Source organism: Gopherus flavomarginatus, chromosome 7, assembly GCF_025201925.1.
Source record: "Gopherus flavomarginatus isolate rGopFla2 chromosome 7, rGopFla2.mat.asm, whole genome shotgun sequence".
NCBI lineage: Eukaryota > Metazoa > Chordata > Testudines > Testudinidae > Gopherus > Gopherus flavomarginatus.
In genome coordinates, this window is record NC_066623.1 from 6,535,161 (window position 1) to 6,560,123 (window position 24,963).

A 24,963-nucleotide genomic window follows, 5' to 3' on the forward strand; every position below is an offset into this window, starting at 1 on the left:
CTCTAGGGCACATTTTTTAAAGGGGGAAACGGAGCTATAAACCTAGACAAAAATGTCTCTTGAGTCCTTGTAAAACCTCCTGCTCTGAGGTCCATGATGCTGTGGTGACTGACCCTGGCTGTGGATCTGGCCCCATCTCCTCTCTATTTCTGAGAAGGTGACTGAGCGCTGGACAGGATATGCTCAGGGCTCTCAGGCACCCTGTCCTTAACGAACAGGAGCTGGTGATGCTCTATCCCAGCTGGTCAAGGAATGTTGGAGGAAACGTACTCGGTGTGGACATGCTGGGGTGGGACTGGAGATCTGACTGTGGATGGTCCTGGGGTCTTTGTGTCCCAGTTAAACTCCTAATAAATATACTGTCACTGCACAGAACAGGGAAGATCCAGGGAGCCAGGTGGCTTAAAGGGACATTGCCACACAGATGGTACCGTGGACTGCAGTCCTCTAATTTTATATGGAACAGGCAGCAGCAGAGCTGGCTTCCCATCCCCATCTGTGTGTGTCAGGTGTCTTCTGGAGAGACCCCTGGCAGGGGTGAAAAGGGAGTGCAGGCTCTGGGGTGCCATTAATGCTAAATGCATGGCCTTTGGGATGTAGACCTGTGTCCATCAGGAACCAGGCAGAGGTCACCAAACAGTTGTCAGCCGGCCAAGGCTTTTGCCACCAACCACGTGACCTGGCTGTGAAGGACTCTCTGCCACCACTAGTAGCCTCAGCCATCCAATATCATTTGGGTTTGCAGCAGGGACAAGGATCCTTCCTGCTCTGAGCAGACATTTCTTCCAAGATCCTTTCTCCATGACTATCATGTTTAAACACAGGGCAACCGTGACGAAGGAGGAGAAGACCTCACACGAGCTCATGAAGATGCCAAGGTGAGAACTGCACCTGCAGGTGTGCACATGTACATACATGCTCACAGACGTGGGAGTGGGTGTTATTTATCAACCTCTCCTTTGCTCCTTGGGTCTGAGAATGTCCACCCCGAGACCGCCTACCCTCTCCGTTTCTGATGGGTTCCGTGTACCCAACACTGAGGCGCAGGGGGCCTTCAAAGAGTTCGTGTTGCTTAGTAGTTCTTCTCTTCCCAACCTAAAGGAAAAATCTCAATCAAATTTTCCATGAGAATAGTCTAGCTGGGGCTTGCAGAAATCACACCATACTGCTAGGAGAATTAGGAGGAGTTGGGGGCATGGTGCTTCCTTTTAGAATTTAAATCAACCATTTTATTAGTTAAAAAGATGTAGAATTAGTGAGTGGGTTGGTGTCTGAGGCCCTGAATGAAGTGCTGTAGCATGTGCCAGTCTGCCCAGAGGTCACTTTGGCACTAAATTGGATGGAATTTTCAGACCATTCTGGAGGGATTTCCTTTGTGGGTTCCATGGTGGTTTCACGCTGGTTAGTGCGATCGTTGACTCTTTTCCTGTTTGTCTCCTGTCTTCGATTTTCTCCTTCCACCGCCTTGAACGACACCAGCCGCTGCACTTGGAAAGTCAACAAAGCCAAAATGTTCAAACTGGGAGCCTAACATCCAGCACCTAAACAAGGAGCCTGGTCTTCTGAGGTGCTCCAATGGGAGCTATGAGGTCTCAGCACCTCTGCAAATCAAGCCACGGCTTCAGGTGTTCAGCGTCAGGCTCCCGTGTTTGGAACGACTGGTCTTCATGACTCAGATGTTCCCATGCATAAACCCACATGAAAAATGCCTAGTGAAGCGGAACCATTTCTGGGACAAAACTATCTGTATTTGGATAAAACTGCCATGCTTGATTTCTGCAAGCCCCAGTTCTAATATTCTGGGGCCATTGCGGTTGGCAGAGCTCTGTAAACATACAGGGTGGCCCCAAACCATGACAGAAGGCAAGGTCCCTCTCCTGAGAAGCTCCCAGTCTGGCCCCCTGGATTGTAAATGTTCTTATTAAAGGAAACACCTCCCCCCGCCACCATCACTTAGTTGCTCAGAAGCTAGTTTGCAAAATAGCCACCATTTTTGTGGGCCACACAAATAAAAGTCAGATCCCCTTGCTGCAGTTAGCTTAGGAAGGCTGTCCCGTGGGGAGAAGCTCAGTGCTTTCGCTTCACACAGGCTGGTGCCAGTAGCTGCTGTGGTTTTGATCCGCGGGAGTTACCGATCCCTTGCATTTTGCTGGCAGTGACACTGAATCTCAGAGTGGAAGGCCGCTGAAACAGCTGAGCTGCACCTGCTTCCTAATCTGAATCAACCAGGAACTGCTGAATTCATGATTTCAGCACAAACCCGTAAACCAGCCCCAGTCCCCAGGGAGCATGACACGAGCGCCCGGTTGGTTAGTCAACTGGAACCAGGCAAGGTTAGCCTGGTAGGATCAAGCATGAAGACCCCTTGACACAGCTCTGCCCTCCGCAGAGCTCACACTTCAACCCCCGTGACAAGAATCATCTCCCCCCCACCCCTGCACTGCACCATGGGAGCTCCTAAGCCTGTTTACGAATCTCTCTGGCCTGAGCTATCTGAGGTGGCTTCCAAGGGCTAATTGAATATTCTGCTGCTGCAACGCCTGTGGACACAGCTGCTCCCTGGCCCCGCCATTTGCTGCTCTCTGTGCTTGAAGCCTGTTGACATGTGCCTTTCATTAGCACGGCTGGCACTGTTCTCCTGGAGAATGTTGTTAGCATTGCTACCAGCAGAGGGGGGGCTAGCATCCCTACCGCATGCTGCTGTGTCTTCCTACGCCTGTCCCGGGCCTGTCCCGTGCTGTGCTGTGCCTTCCTACGCATGTCCTGTGCCGTGCTTCATTCAGACCTGCCGCTGATTGTACCGGAGAAAGAGAGAGGCAGTGATTAGTGGCTAAAATGACTTATGCTGAGCAGATAAACTCGAAATCCTAGGCCCCTATTCAGGCCATTCCAGCCAAACTACTCCCCATGGCTCAGCCCTGGAGGAATGCACTGGAATAATCTCACATTTCATCAGATAGCAAGACCAATGCCCTCACCACCCAGGGCCTGACCTTCACGCAGGCTCGGAGAGGGCAGAGTAGTTTTTAGAGGCTGGCAGAAGAGAACAATGGTCCCCATGTAATTTTATAGGCCACCTTCCCTCTCTCCCTGCACCAAACAAACCTCCTGACCTCCCAATTACTGTGGCTTGGCCTTGCATCACCCAGCTTCTCTCTGGCATGTGCACAGGTAGCCCTTCATGGCCTCATTCCTCTCCTGCTCCGGGTATGTCCACACTGCAGTCACGAGGTGTGACTGCTGCTCAGGTAGACGGACCCGAGCTAGCTTTAATCCAGCCAGCATGGGTACCAGAGCAGTGAAGAGGCAGCAGCTGCACGCCTGGCCCCGTAATTACCCTGGCTTGGACAGCCTGTGCTGAAGTGTGCACTGCCACCTTCAGTGCTGCTGAACCCGAGCTAGTGAGATTGAAGCTGTAAGCGCCCCTGGGACTGCAGCCCAGACATTGCCTTAGCCTGCAAGCTCTTCAGAGCAGGGGCCTTGTCTTCCAATGTGTTTGCAAAACTCCAGGTACATTGATAGCGCTCTGTGAAGAATAATGACGGGCAGGGATGGTGCCCCTAGCCTGTGTTTGCAGGGAGCTGGGAAGGAGCAACAGGGACGGATCCCTTGATGATTATCTGTTCTGTTCATTCCCTCTGGGGCACCTGGCATTGGCCACTGTCGGAAGACAGGAAACTGGGCTAGATGGACCTTTGGTCTGACCCAGTAGAGCCGTTCTTATGTTTTTATGCTCCATCACCCTGCTGGGACACCACCACCCCCAACGGGATTTTCACTGCGCGCTCCGTTCTCCTCTGACCCACACAAGGGCCCTCTCTGTAAGGGATTGTTAGCAGAGATGGGGTAATGGAGTTTTCTATATTTTACCTCAGGCGCTTGTGAACAGCCTGATTGCCTGCCCTGGTGACCACTGGCATTTTCAGCAGCCGGGTCAGCAAAGGGCATGGCCAAGCCGCTCAGTGGTCAGAATGGTGGGCGCCTCTCCAGGTGAATGGGAGTCCTCTTCTGCCACCCTTGTCTCCCTCTCTCTCGGTGGGGGGAATGATCAGTGCCTCCCCCAGGAAAGGGGGTGAGCTGCACATCTCTGACCCTGTTGCTTTCCTCTCCCCCATCTCTCTTTCTCTCTGCCAGGTGGTCGCTGAGAGCCTGGTGAGTGCTTGCCTTTTTATTCTTTGACCCCATCTGCATGATTAACGGGATACTACCTAGTCTGTTTGCAGTGCTTGAGGGGGAAGGGGCAGTAAAACCCTGCCCACTGCACACCCAGACCAGGCTGCAGGCTCCTCCTGCTGGGAGCTGTTCATCTCGCTCCAACAGTCCCCACGGGCCAAACCCTGCCTCCTGCCTCTGTCGGAGCGCTACCTTGAGGTCAGCTCGGGAGTTTTGCAGGAGTGCAGGCTCCAGGTCTGAGCCCACGTACGCAGTGTCCTGGGCGAGCAGCCTCGGCAATGGTCCGACTCCTCACTTTCTCACCCCCCAGCCGCCACCCCCAGAAAGTCCCATGGGAACCTGAGTGACAAGATTGGTGATGGATGCCTGGGAAATGTGCGTAATAGCAGAGTCCCAGGGCAGTCCCAAGTCACTTCAGAGGGGGCAGCCCTGTGGGCCCAAGCGGGGGAGACATTTGCTATGGGAACAGGGGCAGTTCCCCCCACACCTTGGTTTGTTCAAATACAACTTCTCCCTCCCCCACAAACTCTTCTGATATGATGCCCCCGGGCCAAGTTTAGTTGTACACCACGTAGCCCCATTGATTGCTGTGGGGTTACTCCTGATTTACACTGGCCCAAGCTTCATCACTACCCTCCCAGCAATCCACAGAGGCGTCTGCAGACTCCAGCCAGACTGACAAGCCTCTCCATGCCCAACAGGGCCCCAGGGGATGGGCCACAGAGCCTGGCCAGGCCTCAAGGGACACTTGGTGGCTTGAATGGAAGCTGCTTAAACAGGGTCCACGCTAAGTGGGAAGGTGCTGCACTAGGGGGAGGAGAAGGGAGATCGGATCCTTTCCGACCGAGATGTGGAACAGCTGAGAGCCAGTCCTGTTCCCTGTGAAGTCAAGCAGTTGCAGTAGCTGAGGCTGACTGGTGCAGAACAGGATCTGCAGCTGCAGGGGTGTCTCGGGAGCACCGGGGCAGTGGTACCGGAACAGCGTGCCAGCACTTTTGCTGCATAGAGGAGGCCATTAGGCTCTCAAAATGGCGCACACACCATGTGTGCGAGGTGACGCCGGTGGTGCTGTTCCGGTTATGTACGGCCCACTCAGGACCACAGCAGGCTGCTCACTAATGACTTTAGACTCAGGCCTGCACAGTTTTTTAGACCGGTTTAACTGTTTCTATTTGCAGTGTGACTTTCTACTGAAATAGTGAAATCGGTGCAATCCCGAGGGTGGGCGCAGTTCTATCGGGATAAAGATGCTTTGCATCACTACAGGCTATTCCCGTTCCCTACGGGAATAAAGCACCTTTGCACCAATACATGCCCACACACACAGGTGTATCTCTTTAACTACACCAGGTCTCGTTACAGTGCTACAGTGTTTGTGTGTAGGCAAGGCCTGAGTAAAACATAAGATCACAGAAATGTGGGGCTGCAAGGGACCTCAGGAAGTCATCAAGTTCAGCCCTCTGGACCAGAATCAAACCTAGGGAGCCAAGTTGGTTGGGAAATAATTAACTTTCCCTGTCAAACATTTTCAACAGAAACAGGGGGGAAAAATCCTTGGTGTTGCAATTTTTCAGATTTTCACTGAAAACCACAATGTTTCTATGTCTGGGTTTTCCTGTTTTTCAGTGAAAACTCAACTATTTTCCAGAGAAATGGACTTTATTTTGTGAAAATCTGTTTTGTCAAAGAAGCTGTTTTCCTTCTGGAAAGCTTTTTGGACTGAAATGTTCCCACCTATTCTCCCAGGAAGAACTGGTGTACAGCATGGCCCCTCCTGCTCTCTGCACTGTCTCCTCTCCTCCTTCACTCTTGCTTGCTTTTGCAGAAACTATCCGATGTTTCCAGCGGCGACTCTACATCCCTGGAAACCCGTTTCTTGAGCATTTTGTGCACCCGGAGTTACCCCCATCTCCGCAGAGGTAGGAGCACGTTAATAACCAGCATCTGGCCCTATGACGAGTGGTGAATTCTCTGATCTGACCTGCGGAGCCCACATTGCCGCTTCCTGGAAGAGTGAGCTTGTGACAGCTTCACCCATAGTGATGCAGCCCTTGATAAGAGGGTGGAAATTTTCCTTTCGCCCAAGGACCCTGCACCTCTGGGTCCTGGTTGCCAACTGCACCTGCCTTAGGAAATACTCATGTGCTGTTTCGTAACCATTCCTTCTGGCACCTACTTAGCCTTTCCTAACACGGACCAGAGGGCTTGATCTTCAGGTCGGGGGGGGGGAGGGGTAGGGGGATTAAGGCAGGAGGCAAAGGAGGGGCATAGGTGACTTTGTGCCCTGCTTCCCTCCCCCCCAGGTCTTGGGGTCGACTTGAGGCCGGTTTGGCCTACAGCAGAACTTAGAGCGGCCTCGGGACTGGGGGGCTGGGACTTCGTATGCTCTGGCTTGTGACTTGCTCTCTTCTCCTTTGGTCCCTAGTGTTCCAAGAGTTCATTAAAATGACCAACCATGATGTGGCACACACCATCCGGAAGCACATGTCTGGAGACGTGAGGGATGCCTTCGTGGCCATAGGTCAGTTCCCCGCTGTGTGCTCAGTGGGTAGAGGGGGCCCGGGATTCCACTGTGGCCCAGTGTGAGATGGTGCATGGCCCTGTGGGGCTCTCTGCTATTGCCCATGCAGGGGGTTCCTTTACTAGGCTGTGCAAATCACAATCCGCTTTAAGCCCTGCAGTCCCATGTACCACACCTCTCTAGGGCTGGCTCTAGGCTGACCAGACAGCAAGTGTGACCAGGGGGTGGGGGGTAATAGGAGCTTATATAAGAAAAAGACCCAAAAATCGGGACTGTCCCTATAAAATCGGGACATCTGGTCACCTTAACTGGCTCTGGGGCACCTCTTCTCTCCCTGGAGCTAGTCCAATGGAACCAGAACTTCGGAAGGGATTGTATTACTTAAATATTGGGATGGTATCGGGAAAGCTGTCTTTAGTCTCTCTTATATTCTGTGTGAAAGCCATGATCAGAATAATACTAGGGACAAACAAAAGAAAATCAGGGATTGGTTCTGGTCCATCTTCTCCATTCAGTGGAGATGAGGCAGCTGAATAATTCAGAGCCTGCTAAGTACCTGCCTGGATGGTCTTAGAGAGTGACCTATGCTGTGAAGTTGGGATCTAGGGTGAAATCCTAGCCCCACTGAAGTCAATGGGAGTTTTGCCATTGATTTCACTGGGATCAGGTTTTCCCCCTGAGTTTCTATCATTGGGTCCCCCGCTAACATTCAGGGAAGGTGGTTGCTCCCTCTGAAATACCCAAGCGGAGAGCAAACAGCGCCCCCAAGGCAAAAGTTGTTGGAGGGGCTGTACTGTGGGGAATGATTCCCCCATGCCAGCCCCCACTGGGTATCCTGGAGCCATGCCACTATTGCTGGGGGTGTGGGGCAGGGCTGGTTACTTAGTCCTTGGCAAGGTTTCCAGACCGCGTCTCTTCTCTCTCTGCCTGCAGTTCGGAGCGTCAAGGACAAGCCGGCGTTCTTTGCTGACAAGCTCTACGACTCCATGAAGGTGAAAACAAACTCTCTGTTTGGGGTTTCCATGGCAACCTGGCGCTCTTTGCATTTTTCAGCCTGGCTGGAGCTGGGGCAGCCCTGTGGCAGTGACTGGTATTTTCCGTTTCATGGGTTCTGGTGAAGCATCCGTCTGGCTGCTGCGGCTGCAATACCTCTGCCCCGCATTATGTCCAACGACAGCGTCACTGCTGCCACGCTTCCCTGGGCACGGAAATTTGGGAAACTCGTTTAATATATCAGCTAGCGGAATGGTGGGAGGGGACCCCACCGTGCTCCCGCCCTGCCCCTTTTGGTTATTGTACTTTCTCCCCACATTGCCAGGGCATCGGCACCGATGAGAGAACCCTCACCAGGATCATGGTTTCCAGGAGCGAGATTGATCTGCTGAACATCAGGCGTGTGTTCAAGGAGATGCATGAGAAGTCGCTCCACCACATGATTGAGGTGAGGAGCGGGCAGGAACTTCCCTGTCACATCCCAATGGGCGCTGTCCCTACCATTGACCAGGAGCAGGCCAGGCTTTAAAGATGTGCCTCTTAGCTCAGCCTTTGCCCTTAAAGTTGACTGCAGGGGAGTGTTCTGGGCTCTTCTAAATCACTGGCCATTAGTGTCACCATGGTGACTGCTGGCCCCCACTGTTTTGGATAGCCAGCTACTCCATCTGCCAGGGGATGCACGATTGTGCCTGCTGGATGGTAACCAGCACTTTGTCCATTCACGCTTTAAATGTACCAGGCAGGCAGTGAACATTGTGAGTGAAAATTTCTAAGGTATTTCTAAGACGCTTGTCCCCATAACATCTGTGCACCAACAGCATTGATCCCTGCCTTCTACTGGAGGAGACCAAAATGCTTAAGGCCGGATTGCGCTCCCCTTATTATGTTGACACAAGATTCTCCTCCCTCCTGTGAGGTGAGACTGATTTGCAGAGGCAGAGATCCAAGATGGATTCTGGCTTTTCATTTTTCTCTGGCGTTTGTTTCCTTCTTGCAGAAGGACACCTCCGGCGATTACTGCAAAGCTTTGCTGGCCATTTGTGGAGGGGATGACTAAGCTGCCCCAGGAGCCCTGTGAAAGCCCGTCCCTGTGTCTGAGCCATCACGTGCACACAGCCTAGATGTCACTATAGCTTTTAGGGGGCTTCGGAGGACATCCAGTTCCACTTGGAAGAAGATTCACCTTGTGCTAGAAAAACGTGCCACAGAAGAGTGTAACATTGCAAGCAGTGCAGACCACCCAGGTGGTCTCAGGGTGGGGATTTAATGGGAGGGAGTGGGGTGGGGGATTATTGTCTGAATTGGTGCAAGATGACTCGTGTCCAAATGTGTCACTAATCCAGGAAGTTACTGTGATATAAGAAACGTTTTAAACCACAGAAATAAAACCTTAATGTTGCTGACCATGGAATGACTCCAGTTCACTTATTGCAAGACCTTCGTGTGCGAGAGAGCCCATCTTCTCAGCTGCCTTGTGTAATGCTGAGTGCCACCTAATTCTGTTATCTGATCACACTGGCTGCTGCATGCTCTGCTATCTTCACTCCCAAGGGTATTTTCCGTGGGAAATCTGCCTTTTCTTTCTGGTGGAGTGGGGAACAGAATACCCAGGGGAAATAGTGGGAATGGCACATGCAAAAACCATCTGGGAACTTCATGGTTTAATTCCAAAATACAGAGCTGTCAGGAGTTCTCCAAGTGCCATGTGACCCGGAGTCTGCTCCAAGTGGAAACAGAAATCCAGTCCAGGATCTGTCTAAACTGGGAAGAGGTTGGTTAATTAAACCCATTGTTCATTCCCTGGAAATAACCTGTGTAAGCTTCCCTTTTCCTCTGTGAAAAATCTGGACTGGATTTCTGTACCTTTATGGAAAGGACTGTGGTTGCAATTCTGGATATCAGGTATTCATGTGGATGTTGGTACAATAAAGATGAAGTAAAAATCTGACCTTCCTGCCCTCACCTGTGATCCCATTCATGGTCTGATGTGCTTTACAAGCTGCTAATGGGGCATTCAAAGCACATGTGCCAAAACTGTAATATGCACCTAACAATTACTTATTCTAAAATTGCGTGGATACAAAAATGTGTATCTGCAGCCGATCCGCGATCCACAAAAATTGTCTGCGGATATCCTCTGATTTTCAGGGCTCTGCTTACTGTGGCCAGGCTGAGGCTCAGAGGCACCCCTTATTCCCCCGCGTGAGCAGCTGTGGGAAGCCAGCGCAGAGTCGCTGACCCTCCACCTGCCCTCAGCCGGGTGGAGAGCCTGGGGGGGGGGGACATGGCTGGGGGCTGCTCTCAGCCCCCCCAATCCCTGCACCATGGGCAGGTGGAGGGTCTGCCATGGCTCCCTGGGGGGGGGAGGTGGAGGGGCCTTGAGGAGGAAGAAAAGGGGAAGGGATCCATCCTGTGAAGAGTGGACAGGCGAGGCCCCCTCAATCCAGCACCACTGGTCACTGCTGCACGGGGACCTGCGGAGCTGCGTGCTCGGGCCCCTGCACAGGGCAGATGGAGGGTCCCCACAGCTGCCAGCCCAGCTATTCTCATGGCCGGGCTGTGGCTTCGAGCCCCCCGGCCAGACCTGGGTCAGGGAGACCCATGCTGGCAGCTGTGGGGAGCCACTGTGGACCTTCCACCTGCCATGGGTAGAGGGCCTGAGCAATCCCTGGCCCGTGTCCCTGCCCCCCCAGGACCCACACCAAGGGCAGGTGGAGGATCCACGCCACAGTTCCTCACAGCTGCCTGCCCAGTTCTTACCATCAGAGCCCTGCACGGATGCAAAATTTGTATCTGCAGCCAAGCGGCTATCCACAGAAATGGTCCACAGATATAAAGTGGACACTCGCGGATTCGCAGGGCTCTACAAAAGGGCATTTTCCAATGGAAAACTGTTCCATGAAAAAAAATTGGACCTACTCTCCTAGTACCTTACCATACCCTGCCACCCCATGTACAACAAACAGGCAACCCAAGCGAAGGGACGACATTGCAACGCAAGCTCATAATCCCTAAAACAGCTGGTTTCAGAGTGGGCCACTAACCTAGCAGCTGGCATTTAACCCATGTTGCTGCCATCAGTTGGGAAGAGCGGAGAGCATTTTGCAGGAGGATGTTTGAAAGGGGGCTAAAGCTATTGTATGAAAGTCAATTCAGTGCTGGGCCTGTCAGCCTTGGGGGTAGGAGCAGGTTAGACTCAAGAACGGAGCAGGTCTTGTGGTTGCTCTGACCGATTCACTCCTCCTTTCTGCTCATCGAGAATGTTCTAAGTAGGCATCTATTTGTGGAAGCTGTGAGGCAGTTACTGCTTTTAGTCACCGGGGTCGAGGAGTGGGTGAATTCGGAGTAATTCCATTGACTTAGTGGAGATATGACACCTCTGTCGTAAGAAGAATCCGGAGCAGCATGTCAAGTGCATCTGTTTGCTTGGAAACAGGAGGGTTGAGAGCAACATGCAAATGCTGGCAAATGTGATGGTGAGCTACCACGGCTCTCCTGGGCACAGCATCCTTGTGTAACTCTGACTCCTGAGGGTGGGGCCTGTTTGTCTGCATACACTAGGGCCCACCCCAAACCTCACAACTAGAGACAAGCTGCTTCCATTCACTGGCAAGCCAAGCATAGAGAGATGATCTCCAAAGGTCCAGGAGGTCTGTTTATTTTGGCCCTGTGCTCAGAGGAGATTGCCCTAAACTCACTCTCCACCGCCTGCCAGAAATTCCAGTTGAACCTGACGCACCGAGACCAGCGTCTTTGTTTTCATGCGCAAGGAATTTCCCTGGGAGGGTGTGGCTATGAATTCAAGTCTTGGCTGCTCCCTGTTAAGTGGCTGAGGACACCAAAGTCACTGAGTGATAGGAGGGAGAAATCTTCCTCAAAGGAGCCTCCTTTGCAACACCGATTCTCTGACATCCCGCCCCCCACCACTGATGGTTTAGCCCCAGGGCATCCATCTATCGATCTAGGTCCTTATCTATCCCTTACTGCTGTGGTAACGAAGGTCCACTAGCTATTGCTCCAGCAGAAACAAGCCATCATCATTGTAACCACCATGTACACTAATCCTAACACCTCGAGCTCCATGTCTGCTCCCGCTGTTATTAGTGCTAGTGGGACTGCCCCAGCACTCACTGGTGGCAGAATTTCCGAAGATCCTCAGTGCAGACCTAGACTATACAATCCATGTCCCACCACTGTGGGAAACTCAGCAGCCCCTAAAAGCATCCCAAGCCAGGAGGGAGCAATTCCTGATGGCCTGGAAATGTCAGAGATGGGGTCCCCCCAGAATAATAGGAGAGCTGTAGCGGTTTCGGGAACTCAAGCACAATCCTACAGGACTCGTTCTGCATTTGGAGTATTTTCCCTCTTTATCCTGTCCCTTTGGTGCTTTGGGAAATAATCCAACTCCACCTTCTTCTCTACTTCCCAGGCAGCCCTCCCCGGAAATTGTCCTTGTTCATCATCATGGACGAGTGGGGAAGACTTTGGTGATGCAAGACGGTTCCTGCTCTCTTTCCCTCTGACTGGAATGATGCTCCCAGCAGAGTGCAGCTATTTCTGCAGTGAGAAGTGTAACCAAAACCAAAAGTGCAGTAGCACCCACTTGAAACGAATGACAAGGAAATGAGGGAGTAACGATCTCTGTGCTCCAAGGTTTAAGACTGACTTCTTATGCATCAAAAAGATAACTTGGTCGCCGTGTAAACTACTAGCACTTTCTGTGATGCAGAAAATTGGCTGGGGTGGCGGAGGGGGAGAAGTGATTTTGTTTAACTTCTGACCATCTTCTTGGTGCTGTTCAAGACCTTAGAGAAAGAACAGGCTCTGCTGCATGAGAAAAGCAGGATGGCGTTGTGATGGCAAGTCACATCTTTGGATGATTTTAAAAGTGAAGGGTTAATTGAAGCAGCCTGAGCCAAGCATAGTGGTTCCGCTGCCCAGGGTTTAAATGCATCTTGATCTCCATCTGGCAGAACCTCTTGCTACTCTTGGTCTAGGTCCCTGTCTTGCAGCCCCTGCTATCCCGATCCTGTGAGGCTCATGGCCAAGTCTGTGGGTCGGGGACCTTTATAAATGGAGATAGACTCATAGACTTTAGGGTCAGAAGGGACCAATGTGATCAAATGAGATATTTGAAGGTGAAAGGCCTTGCATCCAGGCCATCTTCACCCATCTAGGATTATAGTCCTGGTCTCCAGAGGAGAGCCAGGACTATTCCTCCAGTACACCTCTCTCCCCCATCATGCATTGGATCTGAGCCTGTTCTAAGCTCAGACTCCATGGGTTGAACTTTCCCAGCCTTGAAATCTTTCTCAGGACCTCACCTGGCTAGGTTATGTGGTTCTGAAGGCAAATGGCGACCTCTGGTAATTCAATGGACACCTGTAACCAGGAAAGTGTCATCAGTCCTAGGTGGTATTTCCTCTCTCGCCTGTCACACCCCAAATAGCTTTTCTCCCTGCCTCCAGTAAGTACATGAAAAAGGCCATGTCAAACACAGAAATAAATGCAACAGGAAAGTTGTTCTAATGTTTTAAGAACGACAGCGCTATAGAAGGAAGCGAGGGGGTGTAGAATAAAAAAAGGGAAGCACCCGAAAGTTGACTCTTGGGAGAGATACGAATGCAGGTCTGGGTCTGCCCTATCTCCCGCCCCCCACCCCCCAAGGAAAACAAAGCCTTCTGTGTTCCCACAGGAAACTGTCTGCGAGGGCCAGGGGTTCATGTACCAGTACAAGAACAGAGAGGGCCAGACGCACACAGCTGCTTTGCATTCTGCTGCAGCATTGCTGTCAGTGAGGGATTGTTTCCAGGCAAAGCAAAATTGCATTTCATTAGTTGCAACACTTAGAAAAACCCCAAAGCCAGTGATTTGAGTCTCAAATGGATGAGCTTTCACTCTGAGTCAGTTCCCAGGACTATTTTGGGTCCTCTTTGCTGCTGTCAGACTCTGGGAGGTTTGGCAAATGTATTCAGCACGAGGATGGCTCTGGGGTCTAGCCCCTCTCCCTACATTCCATGCTGTGGCCTCATTAAGCTGCTGTCTTTTGGCCAAAACAAACAGTGCTGCTTTGGAGAAATCTGAGTTCACTAAAACACCAGCAGGCTGGGTTTTGGAGCAGTGTTTTCAGTATGTTTCTCTGTGCAAGGTGGGGAGTGAGTAGGTTATTTTTGTTTGTTTTTTCTCTGGCTTTTCAGCTCTCCCAAACTATAGACAGATAAGGAGGAAACAACAGTCTTGATTCTAGGGTTGCCAAGTTTGGTTGGACTCCAAGGACAATCCTGGAGGGTTGACAACCCTTCTTGACTCCTGTTTTCACACGAAACTCCCTGTACCAGTTTTAATGGAAATGGCTTGTGCAGAAAGGGACCTGGTCTGACCAGAGACAGTGGATGGAAACCAGCGTTGGGTCCCAAGTTGATGTGCATGCTGGAGGTGTTGACCACAGGGCCTGGTTATTTACAGAGAAGTATCGCTGCAGAAACCTGGTAAGGGCATGACCATGTTTTGCCATTGTGTTACTCTTTCAGTTGTGTCTCTACTGCCTAATTTGCTCAGTGCATGCGACAAACCCCCTTCCCCACCCACAATGGGCTGTCCCAGGAACCTCCTCATCTCTGTGGTGCCAACATTCCATCAGATGATGATTGCTGATCTTTTCTTGTCGTTGTGTCTAGTTAAAGGCAATTTGATGGCAAACAGTTCTGAATCTGTGGGGTTATAAAGAATGCCCTGTGTGTTACTGGCCTTGAAAATTTAGGCTTGAAATAGCTAAAGCCTAAAGCAAAGCAAAACATGATCTGAGATCTCTTAGGACCAAATTCTCTGTTACTGCATATTGGTGTGGCTCTGCTGGCATCTCTGGCGCTGCACCAGTTTACACCAGAATGTGGCCCATAGAATTGGCCATGACATGTGCCTCTGCTTGATTTCACTGTTCTTGTTAGCCATCAAATGGTCTTGCATACCTACAATAATGGGAAGGGAATAATGACCTCCTTGCCGATGGAACACGACCCAGCTCCATCTCTGGCTAGGTCCTGAAGATAATCTGGCTGGATATTCAGTTTATGTCCATCACTGACAATCTGATCGTGCCACCGATGCTTTTGGTGCCCATAGGATGGCTGGCTGGGTAGAGAAGATCCTTGGTACACGTTCTGGGAAGTGGGGGAAGTTATTTGATTAAATGAAAGGGTAAAAGCCCCAGCATGATGGGATGGGTCATGGAGGAAACTGCCCTTTAGGCATGAGTCTAAATAGCTTCCCTAGGCCGGGGCTGCAAAAGGTATGGAAAAGCAATTGCCTACCTTAACTCTATTCTCTTCTTCACTCTAATAGTCCTGTCCCCTTCCTCTCCTCCCATTATCACTTCTCCTCTCCACACCTCTTCTTTCCCTCTCTCGCCTCCTCAATGGTCCGCTCTCCTCCTCTCTGTAGTCTTCCCCTCTTTCCCTCTCAGCTCCTGCCTCCATCCTACTTGATTTCCAATTCATCCCACTCCCTTGCATTCCATCCCTGAGCCCTCTCAACCTGCCAGGGTAAAGTGAGTGCATGATTTACATAGTCAGATCTTGATGTTCTGGAAATCCCCTTCTGTGACCAAAGCTTCCTCCCTGAGCTCAGAAGGCGTCATCCTCGCAGTTCTTCTGCTTTCCTTTGTCAACCAAAGCAACAAAACAGACCAGCCTGGACTGGTAAATACTACAGCCACAGAAGCAGCAAAACCCCACTTCTGATGTCAGTAGACACCGAGATGTCAGAAATGTGGTGCCCTGCACAGATCAAAGTGCAAAAATGGCCTAGAAAAGCACTCATCCTTTGATCCTGTCCACTCCCCCCTGTGCCTTCTCTCGAGATGCCCTCTGTGTCTGGGATTTGATTCCTGACCTTTGTCCCCAACCCCTCTCTCCCCCCTCCACTTGTACAAAGTTATAAGGTGAGATTACAAAATTAACCCGAGCAAGTAAACAGGGAGCACCAGGATGTCTTGTTACTCAGGGCTCATCTGCATGCAGAGTTGCACCAGTTTAACAAAAGGTGCAATTTTAAACTCATCTACATAAATTTGTGCAAAAGGCACTGTGAGGGGACTCTGGTTTGCACCAGGTCAGTTTTGGTTTGGCAGGAGCTGATTAGGAACAGGTTTAAGCTAAACCGTAATAAGCCACTTCTGAATTGAACTGTGTGTGTACAGCTTGGGGTTTGCACCAATTTAACTAAACTGGCATAACCAAACCAGTGCAAATTTGCTCCCTTAGTTTCCTGTTCCAAGTGCCAAAGCCAGGTACAGTAATGCCAATAGGGGAGCAAGCTGGATTCCAATCTGCCTTATGCAGCATCAGCCAAGTTGTCCCCTTAATTCTAGAAGTAAGGTGATATAATGAGCTGGGTGAACACAGCCTGAATTTCTGATGCCAGGTAGATGCAGGATGAGCAGCTAGAAAAACTGAGCCAGATGGTCCAATAAAAGATATCATCTCACCCACCTTGTCTCTCCAGATTCTGCTGTCAGTTATAGTTGTGCATCCTGCACTGGGTGCATCTAGAATAGAAAAACAAATGCTCACAACAGAGCAGAAGCCAGCAAAGGTGCAGCTTCTGGGTGCTAAACTGCTCTAGGTGCTCTGAGACATGAGTGGAGTTATCCTATCAGAGAATTTGTCCTGCTGTGTAGATGGGGCTCTGGCGTTTTTACTGCCAGGATATGTTCGGCACATATTTGCATGACACTGTGGTAAGAGCACTGTCTACATCAGTGCTTATACCAGTGCAACAGCTGTTATATAGCACAAGCAGTCATTTGGCTAGTATAGACAAGGCTGCTGGAATCAGTGGGTCTGCATGAGTGGACCTGGCAGCCGAACTTGCTCCTCTCATCATCCTTTGACTTGTGGAATGAGGGAATCGGAGGAGTATAAAGTCCATGCTGGCAGAGCAATGTTCTGCACTATAACCGACTTAACGTTATGGCCTCAGTCAAAGGCCCCCTGGAGAGTTGGGATCAATCTCTTTAAAATGGAAAAGACTCTGACTCTTTCATGTCTATTCCAGCACCAGCCAGTTCCAGCTATTGAGCAGACTGTCAAAGAACTTGGTAACCACTCCACGTGGTTTATTTGGAATGACTGCAGGACTGGTGTCTATTCACCCTGCCTTCAGCATTGTACCACTGGCTCAACTGACTTCACCGCTGCTGAGGCTGATGGGACAGTAAGGGAATGTCAGTGGGATGCAGGGCCGGTGCAAGGAAGTTTTGCGCCCTAGGCGAAACTTCCATCTTGTGCCCCCCCAGCCCTGCAGCAGCTCCTCGCCCTGAAGTGTGCCCCCCGCCCCCGCGGCAGCTCCCCTCTCCCTGGCCTGAGGACCCCTGTGGTACCTCCCCACCCCAGCTCACCTCTGTTCCACGTCCTCCCCGAGCAAGCTGTCCTGCTCTAATTCTCCTCCCAGGCTTGCGGCGCCAAACTGCTGATTGGCGCCACAAGCCTGGGAGGCAGGAGAAGTGAAGTAGCGACTGCGCAGTGGAACCCCTGGGCTGCCGGTGACACGCTGACCCAGGCATGGGTGGCAAGTTTGTAGAAATTTTGGTGGTGCCCAGAACCTGCCCCCCAAACTCCGCCCCCACTTGCCTAAGGCTCTGGGAGGGGTTTGGAGGGAGAGCTCTGGGGTACAGGCCCTGAGCTGGGGATTAGGGTGCAAGAGGGGTGCAGGCTTTGGGATGGAGTTTGGGTGCTGGGTGCAGGCTCCGGGCTGGGGCAGGAGGTGGGTGTGCAGGAGGGGGTGAGGGGTGCAGGCTTTGGGATGGAGTTTGGGTGCAGGCTGGGGGTGGGGGTGTAGGAAAGGGTGAGGGGTGCAGGCTCTGGGAGGGAATTTGGGGGTGGGAAGGAGCGTGTGGGAAAGGGGAGTGGTGCATGCTCTGGGAGGGAGTTTGGGGATAGGAGGGAGCGCAGGGGGATGAGGGTTGGGGCTGAGGATGAGGGGTTCATGGTGCGAGGGGGCTCAGGGTTGGGGAAGAGGATTAGGGTGCAGGGGGATGAGGATTGGGGTTGAGGATGAGGGGTTCATGATGCGGGGGGGCTCAGGGTTGGGGAAGAGCATTAGGGTGCAGGGGGATGAGGGTTGGGGCTGAGGATGAGGGGTTCATGATGCAGGGGGGCTGAGGGCTAGGGAAGAGGATTAGGGTGCAGGGGGATGAGGGTTGGGGCTGAGGATGAGGGGTTCATGATGTGGGGGGGCTCAGGGCTGAGGCAGAGGATTAGGGTGCAGGGGGCTGAGGATTGGGGTTGAGGATGAGGGGTTCATGATGCGGGGGGGCTGAGGGCTGGGGAAGAGGATTAGGGTGTAGGGGGATGAGGGTTGGGGCTGAGGATGAGGGGTTCATGATGTGGGGGGGCTCAGGGCTGAGGCAGAGGATTAGGGTGCAGGGGGCTGAGGATTGGGGTTGAGGATGAGGGGTTCATGATGTGGGGGGGCTCAGGGTTGGGGAAGAGGATTAGGGTGCAGGAGGATGAGGGTTGGGGCTGAGGATGAGGGGTTCATGATGTGGGGGGGCTCAGGGTTGGGGAAGAGGATTAGGGTGCAGGGGGATGAGGATTGGGGTTGAGGATGAGGGATTCATGATGTGGGGGGGCTCAGGGCTGAGGCAGAGGATTAGGGTGTGGAGGGCTGAGGGGTTTGGGGTGTTGGAGAGACTCAGGGCAAGGGCGGAAGCACAGGGTAAGGGCAGCCTGCCCTGCCAGTAGGAGATGGGGGGCACTAGGCCCTGGGACAGCAGACAGCAGTTCTGCGGGAGCCGCTCTGCTCCAGCAACAGAAGCAGGCAGGGGAGAGACGCTGCGCTGCTTTCTGTGAGGCAGGGACGCGGCAGGGCGTGTGGGGGGGAGACCCGTGGGGGTCGGGGCTGGGGCCGGGGCCGGGGCCGGGGCCTGATCCAGGCAGGGCCGGGGGAGAGACCCAGCTCCAAATATTGCTGGAGCAGAGCCCCCAGCCCTGAATATTGCTGGTGCTCGAGCACCGCAAACATATAGAACCTGCCCCCTATAAACCCTGGGCTGCTGGCTGCCGCGGCGGCGCCCTGACCCAGGGGACACCCTGGGCTGCCGGCTGCGGATGCTGCCGGCAGCTCCGACTCCCTCTCGATCCCAGCAGCAGCGGCTGCTCAACCACTTAAAAAAATTTGAGGGCCCTTTTTGGCGCCCCCAAATCTCGGCGCCCTAGGCAACCGCCTAGTCCGCCTAAATGGTTGCACCGGCCCTGGTGGGATGTGCTGATCACTGGCTAGGGAGGACAAGGCAGGCTGGCCAGTAGGAAGTATTTCCTAGTAACACTAAACAGGCTTCCTAGGAACGTCACTAAACATACGGGAATGCGAGAAAGAGAACAATCTTCCGGTGGCCAGGCAGGAACTGGATGATCTCATCAGCCTTCCTAGGATTCCATAACTGAATCATTGTTCTGTGGTTCCAGGCTGCAATTACTGGGTACAGCCCCCTCTTCATGAGGACAGATGCAGGAGAGCCCTTCACGCTGTGTGTGGCTCCTTATCAAACCACTCCAGCTGTCTGGGGCCTCATCATGGGGAATTCCCCTTCTCCTGCCTAAAAGTAAACTCAGCTGGGCTCTCCTTCCTGTATTCGCTTAGCAGCCCAGAGGCTGGACTGAAGGCTCTCTCTTGCCAGCTCCCCTTGGCCCTACTTGGGTGAGTAACCAACGGTTCTTTTAGCCAGAGTATGTGGTAGATAAGAAGAAAGGGAGAAGAGTCAGTTGTTAGTGTGTAAATCAAGATTTTAGAACTATGGAGATAGAGACAAGACACCTCTTTCTCTCTCTTTGACAGAAATAGACCAGAATTTTTACAGTCTGCGTTAGGCTATTTATTTGCAGGTTGAGACACTATGTTAAAAACAAGCCCATTTGTGGCTCAATATGGCTGTATTTAGCTTTGCCTCCAGGCTTTCTGCTGGCTTACAGAATGAAAAACAGAACGAAATGAGCTCTAGTTGATTTGGGAGACGTGGGGATAATTTGACTGTTTTTCAGTCCCAGGGTTCCCATAGATGCCTGGTTGCACAGAGTGCCTGGGTGGTATATTCAGCTATAGAACATTGGCATTTATATTTCCTGCACTGGTTTAAAATGCAGGACATGAGAGCCCCAAAACCAAAGCCCTACAACATGGTGAGCTGTGAAATTAAACCCTGTAGAACATTTTAAGGCATTGTTCTATTTAGAGCTTCGAGGCCTGGGCCACAGAGCTTACCCCTTGTAACGTACTTTAATGACAGTGTTCTCCGGCGTTTCCTGAATCCTCCAGTTTCCAACAAGTGATCGTGGTGCATGGCCACTGTGCTGCGGGAAGCCAAGGCTGGAATGGCTGACCGTGCTGTAGGGCAGGATTGAAGTGTACAGGCAGACTTCCGAGAGAGCCCACCATGGGCTAGTAGGAGTTGCCACAAGTCAGCAATGAGGTGCATAGGCTGAAAGCTATAGGAGAATGGTTCAACTTCTCTGCTTGCAGTGTGAATCCTCTGCTTGTTCCACAGCCTGCTAGGCATATTCCCTAGCACCTTACTGGCAAAAAATGGCTAATAATTAAATGGAACATCAGGTCCAGCATGTTAAAATCTATGCAATATTGTGCAAAAATGGGAAAATTCCCTGCAGTTGTCACCAGCTCTTTTTTTCCTGTCATTATCCACCATCCTACAATAACAGAAGCAGGGTGTGTGGGGAGGGGGGGAATGTGATAAGGAAACAGGTTTCAATGTCGATTTTCCAATATATTATGAGAACAAACAGCTCAAAAGGCCAGATGACTTGACTCTCCCCTAGGCAATAAAGGCTGGGGAATTCTCACAATCTGAGCCACTCATGATGCCAGGAAAGCTGCAGTAACTTTGGAGCAGCTCTTTGCACTGTACACAGGCGTGCCTCTCATGCATTCTTAGAGCCACATAGCGCTCTTGACCTTCGTGCACAGTTCCCCTTGATATCAAGGGGAGTCGGCCATAGTTACAAGGCTAGGGAAATGTCTGGTCACTGGGAAACAAAGCAGTGGGTCTCTGGCATGCTAAGAAAACACAGTGACCATCCTCTAGCCAGAGGAATGCTGCATCTGGCAATTCTTGGTTACATCTGTGTAATTCACTTGTGAAAACTTGAAGTAAGAATGGATTTTGCACCTCCATGTGCCCCGTGCCCCACTTTCACCTCTCCAGCCTGGCCGGGGGGGTTCTACCTCTGAGTCTGTGATGTCCTGAGATCCAAACATGGGAGCATCCACCTAAAGACTCAGAGTTTCCGTTCTGATTCTCCCCTCCCCAGAACCATGGGTTCCTTGCTGACAGCTGCACAGACTCCCCCCTCTAGTAATGCCAGGTGCTTCAGAGAAAATGAACAGAATGGGGTTATCATCAAGTGATCCATCCCCCGTCATCCAGTCCCAGCTTCGGGCAGTCAGAGGCTAGAGACATCCACAACATGGGGTTGTATCCCTGACCATCCTGGCTAATAGTCATTGGTGTATCCTCCATGAACTTATCTAATTTTTTTAACCCCATTATAAGTTCGGTCTTCACACCATCTCCTGGCAAGGCATTTCACAGGCTGACTGTGTGTTGTGTGAAGTAATACTTCCTTCTGTTTGTTTTAAACCTGCTGCCTGTTAATTTCATTGTGTTATGTGAAGGAGTAAATAACACTCCCTTATTCACTTTCTCCACACCATAGCCCTCTATCATAACCCCCTTAGTTGTCTCTTTTCCAAGCTGAAAACTCTCCCCTCTTTCTAATCTCTTTTCACATGGCAACTGTCCCAAACCCTTAATTATTTTTATTGCCCTACTCTGGACCTTTTCCAATTCTAATATATCTTTTCTGATATGGGGCAACCAGAACTGCATGCAGTATTGAAGGGGTGGATGTACCATGGATTTATATAGTGGCATTATGATATTCTCTGTCTGATTTTCCCTTTCCTAATGGTTCCTAACATTTTGAGTTTTTACTGCTGCTGCACATTGAGCTATATCATCAGCATGGGACCTGCTCTCCTTTGGCACCCTGCAAATCACAAAACTCACCATGAATAAGTGTCCCGTAATGATTGCTGATACTGCCAGATGCAAGCAGACAGCCAGTGGGCAGCTAACATGTGGGGCAAAGACCACCTTTTTGTTCTGTGTTCGTATAATGATGCCTTGGTCCTTGGGCAGTCTGGGGCTGCTGCTTGCTATGGCAATATAAATAGTAAATATTAATAGAATCAGATGCAGGCTTCAAGGCTTTTTTTTTTTTCCTGAGCAACTGTGGGTTGGAGAGGCTGAGAGGAAGCGGCAGATAGTGAGCAGCCCAACGTTCACTGCAAGCACCACTGTGGCGGTACCCACTTCCATCCAGAAGTGGAAATCCCCCTCCACATACGTAATCATTTGAGAAAGACGATCAGCCTTCTGCCTCCCTCCCTGTCCATTCCCCCTTCACAGATAGCCAAGGTGGGATCAGTGACTCGAAGACTCCAAAACAATGCAAGTGCTAAATTTAGGAAGGGAAATTTAGGGATATAAGAGTGGTTGCCTCTTCCTGCTCTTTGTGTTATAAAGACAATGACAGTGTTCTGTAGCTATGATCCAGCACGCTACAGCTCAGGAGAGTGATCTCATGGGGCCATCAGCCCAGAATGCTCCAGAACATCACAGTGTAAAACTCCTATGCTGCAGGACATGGGGTTGTCAGTCCAAAACGCTCCAGAACATCACAGTGTACAATCTGCAGCACATGAGGCCATCAGTCCAGAATGTTCCAGAACGTCACAACGTACAACCCGATGCTGCATGTCATGGGGCTGTCAATCCAGAATGCTCCAGAACGTCACAGTGCACAACTCCGATGCTGCAAGGCACGGGGCCCTCCGTCCAGATGCTCCAGAACGTCCCAGTGCATAACCTCAATGCTGTGGGGTGCGGGGCCCTCCTTCCAGAATGCTCCAGAACGTCACAGTGCACAACCCTGATGCTGCAGGGCACGGGGCCCTCCGTCCAGACGCTCCAGAACGTCACAGCGCTCAACCTCGATGCTGCGGGGCCCTCCGTCCAGAAAGCTCCAGAACGTCACAGCGCTCAACCCCGATGCTGTGGGGCCCTCCGTCCAGAACGCTCCAGAATGTCCCAGCGCTCAACCCCGATGCTGCAGAGCATGGGGCCCTCCGTCCAGAACGCTCCAGAACGTCACAGTGCACAACCCCGATGCTGCGGGGCCCTCAGTCCAGAGCACTCCAGAACGTCACAGTGCACAACCCCGATGCTACAGGGCCCTCCGTCCAGAATGCTCCAGAACGTCACAGTGCACAACCCCGATGCTGCAGGGCCCTCTGTCCAGAACACTAGTGTAGTTTCCTGATGGTCTCTCCCATCCTTTATTCTTGCTACTTTTTCTTTCCCTTAATAACTGGGTCTGGGATGAGGGGAAAGCAGTGGATGTGTTATTCCTTGACTTTAGCAAAGCTTTTCATATGGTCTCCCACAGTATTTTTGCCAGCAAGTTAAAGAAGTATGGGCTGATGATTGGACTATAAGGTGGATAGAAAGCTGGCTAGATTGTTGGGCTCAACGGGTAGTGATCAATGGCTCCATATCTAGTTGGCAGCCAGTTTCAAGTGAAGTGCCCCAAAGGTGAGTCCTGGGGCCAGTTTTGTTCAATATCTTCATTAATGATCTGGAGGACGGTGTGGACTGCACTCTCAGCAAGTTTGCAGATGACACTAAACTTGGAGGAGTGGTAGATACGCTGGAGGGTAGGGATAGGATACAGAGGGACCTAGACAAATTAGAGGACTGGGCCAAAAGAAACCTGATGAGGTTCAACAAGGACAAATGCAGAGTCCTGCACTTACGACGGAAGAATCCCATTCACTGTTACAGACTAGGGACCGAATGGCTAGGAAGCAGTTCTGCAGAAAAGGCCCTAGGGGTTACAGTGGACGAGAAGCTGGATAGGAGTTGACAATGTGCCCTTGTTGCCAAGAAGGCTAATGGCATTTTGAGCTGTATAAGTAGGGGCATTGCCAGCAGATCAAGGGATGTGATCATCCCCCTTTCTTCGACATTGGAGAGGCCTCTTCTGGAGTACTGTGTCCAGTTTGGGGCCTCACACTACAAGAAGGATGTAGAAAAATTGGAAAGAGTCCAGCAGAGGGCAAAGAAAATGATTAGAGGGCAGGGGCACATGACTTATGAGGAGAGGCTGAGGGAACTGGGGTTATTTAGTCTGCAGAAGAGAAGAATGAGGGGGGATTTGATAGCTGCTTTCAGCTACCTGAAAGAGGGTTCCAAAGAGGCTGGATCTAGGCTGTTCTCACTGGTGCCAGATGACAGAACAAGGAGTAATGGTCTCAAGTTGCAGTGGGGGAGGTTTAGGTTGGATATTAGGAAAAGCTTTTTCATTAGGAGGGTGGTGAAGCACTGGAATGGGTTCCCTAGGGAGGTGGTGGAATCTCCTTCCTTAGAGGTTTTTAAGGTCAGGCTTGACAAAGCGCTGGCTGGGATGATTTAGTTGGGGTGGGTCCTGCTTTGAGCAGGGGGTTGGACTAGCTGACCTCCTGAGGTCCCTTCCAACCCTGAGATTCTAGGAGTCTGTGACCACACCCCTCCCTCCCTCTGCTCTCCTGTGTCTGCCCCCCACCCCCCCAGGCTCCCTGCCCTGCAGCTCCTGCCCTTCCCCCACCCTCTCTTGCCCTCTGTTTCTCCCCCCGCCCCCAGCCGCTAGCAGCCGATCTGCGGCACGCCTGGGGGGGGGGGGGGGGGGCGTTTGCTGGTTAGCTCTCAGGCCTGTCAATCACGGGTGGGAATTTCCAGGGGAGGCGGGGCTGACTCACTTCCTCCTCCTGCCGCGAGCCGAGCGGTCCCCGCGGGAGTCGCGGTAGGGCGCGCGCCGCCGGCAGACCCGGGCTGCCCGTCCCCAGGTAGGACGAGACCCTCCGCTCCCCTCCCCCCGCTTGCCCGGGCCCCCTGCAGCCAGCCGCGCTGCGACGGGGGGGCCCTGCAGCCAGCCCGGGAAGGGACGGGGGGGCCCGGCTGCAGCCAGCCGCGCTGGGACTGGGGGGGCCCTGCAGCCAGCCGGGAAGGGACGGGGGGGGCCCTGCAGCCAGCCGCGCTGGGACGCGGGGGGCGCTGCAGCCAGTCCGGGAAGGGACGGGCTGGGAGACTGGAGCTGAGTGTCTGTAAAGCAAACCGGGGCTCGGCAGATCGGGCTCCTCCTTCCTTGCCCCCCAGCTGCTCGGCT

At 52.1% G+C, this 24,963-nt stretch overlaps 2 protein-coding genes across 6 annotated transcripts in view; both read left to right on the plus strand.

The window, feature by feature from the left end:
* The window catches only part of ANXA6 (annexin A6), a 39,859-nt gene extending 30,766 nt beyond the window's left edge, over positions 1-9,093 (plus strand). Inside the window, exons 20-26 of one of the 2 annotated variants that reach the window (XM_050961540.1) lie at positions 825-878; positions 4,135-4,152; positions 5,999-6,092; positions 6,599-6,694; positions 7,628-7,686; positions 8,013-8,135; positions 8,685-9,093. In XM_050961540.1, the coding sequence (XP_050817497.1) occupies positions 825-878; positions 4,135-4,152; positions 5,999-6,092; positions 6,599-6,694; positions 7,628-7,686; positions 8,013-8,135; positions 8,685-8,744 (504 nt within the window). In that variant the 3' untranslated portion in view covers positions 8,745-9,093. The remainder of the gene's footprint in view (positions 1-824; positions 879-4,134; positions 4,153-5,998; positions 6,093-6,598; positions 6,695-7,627; positions 7,687-8,012; positions 8,136-8,684) is intronic. The other variant, XM_050961541.1, reaches the window with a different exon arrangement.
* A 10,126-nt stretch (positions 9,094-19,219) lies between these two features.
* The window catches only part of TNIP1 (TNFAIP3 interacting protein 1), a 43,741-nt gene continuing 37,997 nt past the window's right edge, over positions 19,220-24,963 (plus strand). Inside the window, exon 1 of one of the 4 annotated variants that reach the window (XM_050961548.1) lies at positions 19,220-19,384. The gene's annotated coding sequence lies outside the window, so the exon portion shown is untranslated. Of the gene's footprint in view, positions 19,385-24,534; positions 24,644-24,963 lie in introns of those variants that run through there. The other 3 variants (XM_050961545.1, XM_050961549.1, XM_050961546.1) reach the window with 3 other exon arrangements.